We start from the raw sequence: 9539 nt of genomic DNA, 5'->3' as shown, positions 1-9539 counted from the left end.
CATTTAAGTATATTATGATCTTTAATTCGACACTTACCTAGTTGTCTATTATTTCCTAAAGATTTTAAAAGATCCGGTGATATTTGCTTCGAGAACATATTTCCTGCGAGGGAAAACACAATAAATGATAATAACAAGAGCACTCAGTAGAGAGCAATATATCCGTCCACCGCAAATCCCGTTCTTTAAAATAAATCTCTCAAAATATGTTCCTAATTTACTTAAGCCACCACCACCCCCACCCAACTCACTTTATGTTGCTAATTTACTAAAGCCACCACCACCCGACTCACTTCTCTTCGCTCCTCTTCTAAAACACAAAGTAACACTTTTTATTTCAAAGAGGGGCACTACTTCCACTTCCATCCAGGATCTTTTTTAGAGTGGGCATTTTTTGATTTTGTAATCCGAAATGCTTTGCTAAAAGACACAAAAAATCCACCCCACACTCAAAAGTTTCATCAAAAACGATGACATACATTTAAAAAATACAAAAAAAGTCTTGAACATAGTAAAGACAAAGAAATACAAAAATCACAGAGCCAAGCAATGACCAGTCAGGAATTGGGGGAAAGGGACGATAATGTAAATTAGTTAGACGGCAAAGAGCTGGAAAGCACTGAATTTCTTAATCTTTTAGTTCTACAAAAATTCACTTCGATCAGTGTTCCTAAGTATTCTGCCGAAAGCTTCTCCACTATTTCATTCAGATCAGTTGATTAGTTTTTGAAATATCTGGTCTAGGACGTTTTCCTTTAAATGGTCCTCGTATCCACACCCACGCCGGACCCTCACCACAATTTTAATCGTTTCTTCATTGGGTCATACCTCGCACTTCCTGTAACTTTCATTTAGCTGTTTTTGAGATATTTCGAACACAAACACACTCCCACATGAAAACGTGGCACACACACACAAATTAGTTGTTGTTGACTTAGCTATTTTTGTTGTTGCTGTTGTCATTGTTATTATTATTATCGACTGTTATGTACTTTGGTTACTTACTTTCAGCCATTGTACTTGCTCTCTCCGATTCGTGAAACGTAACACCACCCTGATCAAGCTCAACATCAGCGCCCTCATTGGCAGTTATAACGTAACCTTCGCCATTGTTCTCAAAGTATGCCAATCCGTCTGGTTGATACAAACTGTAGATAGGATACTTCCTCATTTTCGTACCTAATTGATTAAAAGAAAATATTCGTAAAAGTTATCCATTATTATTAAAATACATATAATATATATATACTAACTTACTTATAGATGTGATTCTCCAATTCTACATAATCGGAGTGGAGCCGAAAACCTAGCACTTAACAGAATACTTAGGTGTTCGTTTAGTGTTTCTTCCGATTGTGTAGTGACTTTGGCTTGCCTAATTTCTATTTTTAAATTACGGGACTTCTTAAACCAGGGGTCACAATAGTACCGCCTGTTGGAGCAGTAAACAACATATTTTATGTATTAGTGATGTATTCGGCCCTCTGCAAATATGATAGCTATATCGGCCTTACTGACTGTATGTACCGTATGTATTCATAGCATAATTTACTTATAGAGATGAACAATACAAATTCACACAGTATGATGTATTGTATACCTAAAACATATAAAATTATTGAAGAGTATATTTTTGACAAACTTTGGCGATAGTTTATTTGGGCACGAATAAAAATCGATCTATATTGGCGTCGAATAATATCATCCTTATTATTAATATTCGGCCTCTCTGACCAAGAAGTTACAAACTCTGAGTATAATCCAACATCATGTAAAACAATAATTGGGTTGCCATCCCCTCTCTTGGGAAGAACAACATAAAAATAGTTGGGTTTTTTTTTTAAAGTATTAAACAGTGTATAATGTTACCTCCGTCTCCGCTACTGGCGTCCAACCTCAAATTAGCCCATTGTTTAGCACCAAGCGAAAACACACTTTCGAGTGTTTTAGTCGCCATATCGATGGTTAAAACCGCATTATTTTCCTTAAGAAGAAGTATGTATCGAATATGTTAATACAACAATTACATACTATATACAATTACTACCAAATTAATGGTACATTAAGTGCTATGCACCAGCGTGACTTGATTTTTGCAGATTATTCGCAGTTTTTTTCATCATCAATATTACCGGCTTTCATTCCCTTATTACATTCTGGATTGCATCCATTTAGAAGTTATAGGAAAGCTTCCAGTTTAATATAAAGCTATAATGCAGTAGGATCCTTTTCTTGTCATAATTTTATTTGAGAAAATAATTCTTTGTGCTTTAATGTATATTCAATTTGTGACCGTAAGAAGTTGGATATAATATCTGTTCCTGAACTGTGAATGCTGTGCATTAGTTTATATTTTTTATAAATTAAGAAAGTAATGTTGAACACAAAATTTAGCAGAGAATTATACAACATAAGAACCTCCGGCTTACCTGCAAAGTTACGTAGAGTTTTGTTTCGTCATTGTTAAAAGCGATTGATTCCGGTTCAAGGTTCATAGACAGGGAGGATGGAGCGTATGGCTTGCGGATTCCATATTGGATGTATTCAAATTCTCTGAGAGCAAACAGTTAAATGTTATAAATTATTAAAATGTTAATAATAATAGCAATAATTTTAATAATATTAATAATAGGCCTAATTTAACTTGTTCGGAAAACAGTTGGAACACCTTTAGCTATACTAAAAGAAAAACAACCTGTGTACCGTAAACTGGGGTAACATTGGCATGCAGGGTAACTTTGGCAGTTCACTACCTGCAAACTTTGTCGGCTCGTTCGGAGGATTTCTATTTATCTGATTGGAGAATGGTTGTTACCAACTTGTTCAGAAATAAATAATTTCATTATATCAAGCTTGATTTTTTTTTTAAAACAATATGTTTTTATAAAAATATAAGAAAGACTTTAGGGGCGTGGCCTAATTTTAAGGGTCATTTTAAAAAATTGCGAATAAATAGAAAAAAAATAAAATCGAAGACAGGCCATATGGTAACGCCCTCTAGTTGTGTCAAATGTAAAGAAAATCGTGTACAAAAGCCAGATTAAAAGGCAAAATACTGAAAAACAACAATGCTGTGGGAAACAAAAACAGGATCTCAATAGAGATACAAAAATGATAAGCAACAGCTAAAAAGTAAACGTAAGTAAACAGCCAGAAATAGAACCAGAGCTTTCGGACAACACTAGTCCTTCCTCAATGGCGAGTGAGTGAGGGTTGAAAAAGCTAGATGTATATACAATATAAAATATACATATAAAACGTAATATGTGATCCACATATTCCCTAGATATCTCAATATTAACGACAATGAGATGGCAACGACTTAAAATGTGTGTGGTAATGGTGGTGGATGTGTGTGTAATCTTCATCGAGAGTGCTCTTAGATAGAAGCAAAAAAAATACGCATTTGTTAAAAATATGGGAGAGTACAATACTTGCAGAAACATTAAACTCGCCGAAAATTGTTTACATACAATTTAAAAGAAGTCGTGAGCATTTTTTTTTTTGTGCAGACTGTATATTTTTACAAATAATTTTGTATTATTAACGTTAATCATTAACATTTAGGCCTACACATTAAACAGTATTCTTTACAATTACATGGCCTATGATTCACGTATTTCCGGTGAGTCAGTGTCAGCCTCCTTGCAAAGAATTACAAATTTTTGGATTTTCTCCAAAATTCAGTTTAACAAATTGATAGCATGCTTCTGAATGTAAAATTCAATCCTATTATTTTCGTTCAAGGTGATAAGTACTGATGATGTAAAATAAATTGTGTATGTTGGAGATTAGGTGTACGGTGTTAAAATTCACAATAGGCCTATTAAAATAGTCTCCATATTATTAAATTACTGTAATTGCCAAGATTAGAAGCAATAAGTAAGCCCTTATGTGTTATTCTTATGCAAGTTATGCATTCCGTGTTGTTCTAATCGGTGACTTTTTTTCCCAGTGTGAACACAGCAAACTCACGTTATTGTAACATCCGTAAACGTTGTGAACGTTGTTTAAGTCATGTCAGAATATATTGTAACGTTAACAAAATTTTGCAGCAACAATCTGAAGCTAAGTTATAAATACGTGTTTATGGTTCTACTGAAAAAAAAATCGTTTTAAATACAAAGTGCAACGTTATAAAGCTCTGTACAGATAAGTTTTCTTAGACAAAAATTGTCGCATGCTCATATAGGCTATCATATATGATGTGCCTATAATATATGGGCATGATGTGATACCATCATGACCATATTTAGACATGTCACATGGCTTTTTTTCAAATAAAATGTTATAGTTAGCACAGGGCTTTATAACATAAAACGGCATAGGACACTGGGATGTTCGTTAACATAGAAACATTATTATCTATTGAACTCATACATGCAATAATGACATAGTTGTAGCTTGTGAAGGAAAATCCGGAAAATTGTCTGCTAAGCTTCTCCTGAGATGGTAGACTATGTACGTTATATTAAAGATCGAAATGGCAAATAAATATTCAATGCTTGCGATCACACCACGTAAATAGTTCTATCTCGACGTTCCGAAATGATTGCTCTGTCGTCCTCGAAATAACATGTAGTGAGAGTCTGTTACCATGTTCATTTCATCAATATTCTGTGAGGATGGTCCATCAGCCGGAGTTAATTATTAGGGACCCTCAATTCAAAAACAAAAAAACAAAGGAAATCAAATAGATTATCTAAATAATTTAAAGAATTAGCCAAAGAAAAAACGAAAAATATAAAAGGAATACAAATAGAAAATAATAATAAATAAATGAATAAACAAAGAAATAAGTTCATAATCATATATATGTATATTTAAAATGAAATTAAATTGACTAATAATTAATTAATAAGAAAGGAAAGGGGATAATTGTGAGTTATTAAAGATAAAGTAAAATATAACACAGTTTGACAAATTAAAAGAACACAAACAGAAAAAATTAAAATGAAACACAATGTGTTCTGGCCAACCTGAAGGGCGACATGAGAAAGAAATTAAACTAGGGAAGAGGGATAGCTTTGGAGGATAGATTCAAAGAATGAGAAAATTGTAGCATTTTTTTTAGTTAGTAGAAAAAGCAAATAAAAATAAGAGGGGCATTAAGACTGCAGGAAAGTTCTAAGCAGGACCTAGGAATATGAAGGTCAATTTCAGTGATCTGGTGAGTATACATGCGGCCATTTTAATGATTTTAGTGATGGATGGCATCTTATGGTGACAGGTTCTCTTCAATTCTTGTTATGAAGGCAAATTATTTAAACATAATTATTCTCAACACCTATCAGACAATTTCAGAACTACTTGCCTGGTGTACCGGATTAACCTACATCCTCATCATTTTTACCTTTGATTGTGTGGATCCGATCCAGAGAGTGCGTGGTAGGATTATATACCTTGAATATCTTCAGGAATCCGTCCAACGCGGGGAAATCCTTATGTTCTTGTATCATTGCAAAGTAGTTACCGCATATTGCAATGTCTTCCACATTCTGAGTCAATCGGTGTTTGTGGATGATAATTGGTTTAGTTGGCTTAGATACATCAACAATGTGAAGGTATCGAGAACCTACAAGAATATATGTTATATATGAAACAAATTCAAAACCAGTCATAATAATGAATTACAAATTACAATACTCGAATTTTTCAACAGAGTCATTTAACAAGCCCCAGAAATACCAGAATATTGTTTCTCTGGTTTTATGTTGGCCTATAACAATAAAAGTACTATAAAATACTGTATATAAAAATATTCATATTGATGATGATAATAATAGGCCTAATAATGATGACGATGATACACCTAATATGTTTTACTATTATCATTATCATTATAAACGCTATCAACATCATCATTGTCTATATCATTACACATCATTACTCATCATTATTATTGTTATTATTATTATTATTATTATATTATTATTATTATTATTATTATTATTATTATTATTATTATTATTATTACTATTACTATTATTACAACTAGGCCTACTTCTACTATTATTAGGCCTATATTGATTATTTAATATATTTAATTGTTTATTCATCAATATACAAAAACCTATGCATTTTTAGGAATTCCTTACCTGCTGTGTAGATGAGTTTATTGCGGACATCGTAAGCAGTTTCCTCGACAGCGTTACGGTTGAAGTCGTACACACCCTTCCCTTTGGCATAATCGTAGGGCATATATAAAGAGGATACTGAACTTAAACCGATTACTGCTTCACTAACGTACACACAACCATAAATGTAGAGAATTCCTATAAGAATCATAGTTTTACAGTTGAAGTAGGAAATAATCAAGTTTTACCGATCTGTTGTTAGAGTAGTGTCAGTGTAGTAGTAAGATTTAAATGTATGATTTGAATAGCCTAATCAGAACTTCCTATTACTCAGAAACTATTTTTCGGTGTATGACGATTCATTATAAGCCTCACACTTGCACTAAGTATCTTCTTTCCAGGGGTTAGCACCAGTGGCAACAGGAAGAAAAGTATTAAAATCGTAGGGGAAAAAATAATATGTATTTTTGCATAATGTTAGACATTAATATGTAGATTAAATAAGATTGTTTTAAGTACCTAAATTATCATAATTTTCCGGGCCTTCCCTGCAACCCCTAACTAATATATAGAAGTGGTTGGCGCACTGGTGGTGACTTGGATTCCAACTTTGAGGTCGGGGGTTAGAAATTCTTGCTTTGCAAGTCGCTTGTGTCCTTGTGCAAGGAACTTTTTGTCTAATTTGTCTCTCTCTACCGAGGAGTATAAATGAGCACCTGGTAGGATGCTGTGGCATTGACTGTACTAGTTTGGTGTTCTGACTCTGAGTGCCCGATTTTCGATTCTTGTGTTTATATGATAGTATTTTCTCTTGTATTATCCATCGTTTCCATATGTATTCCTACTTTTTATGTCGATACCGTGTAAATGGTATAGGCTTACACCAAAATAATGTAACTATGAAGCCCCTTTCCTTAAATTGCCCCAGATGACATTTAAACTTGGTAAACATTAATCAGGGGCGGATCCAGAAATGTCCAAAAGGGGGGGCCGGAAGGGGGGCCGAAAGTTGGGCCGATTGAGACAACACTGTCGTAGGGGGTCCGGGGGCATGCCCCCGTGAAATTTTTGTGTTCTAGACGCCCGAACATAACATTTGAGGCATTCTTGGCCATCAGTTTTTCCTTTTTCTCTCTTTTTTTTTTCTTTTTTTTTCTTTTTTTACCTTCCAAAAGGGGGGGCCGGGGCCGGGCCGGCCCCCCCCTAAATCCGCCCCTGTTAATTTAACCAAGTGCGACAGCTTCTCCGTTATACAGAATGTGACAAGGTTTATTCAGAATACGGCAGGCTATGGAAGTGCTATATTTGAATACAAAGTGTGATTCCTAGTTTCACAGTATAGGCCTAAATACACATCAGACATACAAAGTGCGACAGTACAAACGTGCATTAAAGGCAGGGGTGGTGAAAACGGGGGAAAACAAAGAAAAAAATTATTTATCTACATATTAGTAGAATCTAAAATCGATTAAATAAGCTTTTGAAACCCTCCTAAATATTTATATATACCACTTTTCTCTCGTAGGGGACATTTCTCTTTCATTTAGCAAGGAAAATAAACTAAGACCTATCTATCAAGCTAACCTAACTTAACTACAACCTACCTATAGACCAACCTGAGTTATATGAGAGAGAAGGATGAAAAATTATACAAAATGAAAAAGAATCAATGTTGTATTGAGGAATGTATTGGAATGATACTGATTATTATTTTAACGTAGGCAAGGAGAAAACATGTTATTTCTTATATTACCTGTACTCGAATAAGATATGATAAGTTTAACTTTATTGCTAAAAAAAAATGTTTATGACACCGGAAAATATAACCTTTTATTAAATTAGTGTGTAGAATGTTCACCCCTGCAGTCGTAATGGAATAATCTTCCCAGGGCAGTTCCTAACCATGTGAAAATTCTGTGTGTGACCAAAACACTGTAAACAGCAGTGACATTTGGTTTGTTTTGATATTATTTAGCAATTCGTTTATTGATTGAGTTTTTGTTAGCTCAAAGTTGCTGAGGAAGGACAAGGCCTAAGGAAAAACAAGCAAGTTTTTCAGAAGTTATCAAGGAGGTATGGAGGTTTTTCTTCCAACGTTCATCAACACGACTAAGCCTAGGCTAGGGCCAGGCAGGCCTATCTATATACCTAGTCCTAGACCTACCTAGGCTAGGCCTTTATTTAGTTAGGATGGGTAGCCTTGTTGGCATAGGATAGATACTTTACTAGGCTAGGCCTATCTACAGGCCTAGGGCTAGTTTAAACCATGACTAGGTCATAGGCCTAGCTAGGACTTTTAATCTATGTCTCGGCATGTTATACATTTAACTTTGTTGCGATTTTTTCAGAGATACGTACAGTAGTTTAGACAGTACAACATAAACATAGCCTAGCCTAGGCCTATAGTTCTAGGCCCTAATAATTATACCAAGGACTAGAGGTATAACTCCTTGATTATAACATAGGCCTACATAAGCTTGTAGATCTAACCATAGAGCATGGCCTATAGACCTACTACTAGGTGGGTGTGTTCACAAATTTTTGATTATTTTATTAATTGTGGTTTTCATTGTAATATTTTTAAAACACTCAATGGTGCATATTAATAACAAATTTATTGATATTGTATTACACCTTTTTAATTAAATTGTAATATTAGTTGTTTATTAATTAATTTTATTTATTTATATTATTTATGTCCGTTGATATGTCCGAGACGAACTTGTTCTTAGAATTATTTTATCAGAACTTTAAAACTATTTTCTGCAAAGCAATGGTTCTATTTTTATATTTCATATCTCGCATTGTAGGCCTTCCCTTAGAAATAGAACTTCTAAACATTTCTTTTATGATGCAATTCTTGTATTTTCAATTTTATTTTTATTATTTAATTAACTTTTGACAATGTTTTAATGAATTTGTTGATGATTTTGTATATATATGCTAATTCATTCAAAATGGTATATTTATTCAAAATTCAAAATTCAAATTAAGACATAAAACATAGCAGCCAAAAGGCTGAATTGCGAATTATGTTAACAATTAAAACCATTAAAAAAATCAAACAGCAAGGATAAAAAAACAAGTACATCAAAAAGGAGAAAAATATTGCATAAGGATCGATATTCTATCCAATTCGTCATTATTATAATTATTGTTATTATTATTACTATTAATTTATTTAGTTATGAATACTAATATAAAAAAGATAAAAAAACATCATAACAAGTAGATCAAAAAAAGAGAAAAAAGGATTGCACAAAGATCGAAATTTGTCATTATTATTATAATTATTATAATTGTTATTATTATTATAGTTAAGAAAAGTAATACAAATCAAAAAGGACATCATAACAAAAACATCAAAAAGAGAAAAAAGATTGCACTAAGCTCAAAACATAATCATTATCATTACAATTAAGAATATTTTAATCAATATTATTGTCATTATTATTTATTATC

The 9539-nt window shown here is 33.0% G+C and overlaps 1 protein-coding gene across 1 annotated transcript in view; it reads right to left on the bottom strand.

Moving 5' to 3' along the window:
* The window catches only part of LOC117114158 (mesenchyme-specific cell surface glycoprotein-like), a 10857-nt gene extending 4475 nt beyond the window's left edge, over window positions 1-6382 (bottom strand). Inside the window, exons 1-7 of the mRNA XM_033257727.1 lie at window positions 6099-6382; window positions 5337-5575; window positions 2696-2793; window positions 2430-2553; window positions 1870-1984; window positions 1006-1179; window positions 38-103 (exon numbers count right to left, since the gene is read on the bottom strand). Of these exons, the coding sequence (XP_033113618.1) occupies window positions 38-103; window positions 1006-1179; window positions 1870-1984; window positions 2430-2553; window positions 2696-2793; window positions 5337-5575; window positions 6099-6288 (1006 nt within the window). The 5' untranslated portion in view covers window positions 6289-6382. The remainder of the gene's footprint in view (window positions 1-37; window positions 104-1005; window positions 1180-1869; window positions 1985-2429; window positions 2554-2695; window positions 2794-5336; window positions 5576-6098) is intronic.
* Between the last annotated feature and the right edge of the window lie 3157 nt (window positions 6383-9539).

Source organism: Anneissia japonica, unplaced genomic scaffold, assembly GCF_011630105.1.
Source record: "Anneissia japonica isolate Jap-2015-1 unplaced genomic scaffold, ASM1163010v1 scaffold287840_len1291095_cov163, whole genome shotgun sequence".
NCBI lineage: Eukaryota > Metazoa > Echinodermata > Crinoidea > Comatulida > Comatulidae > Anneissia > Anneissia japonica.
This window is presented reverse-complemented; position numbering and strand designations above follow the sequence as displayed.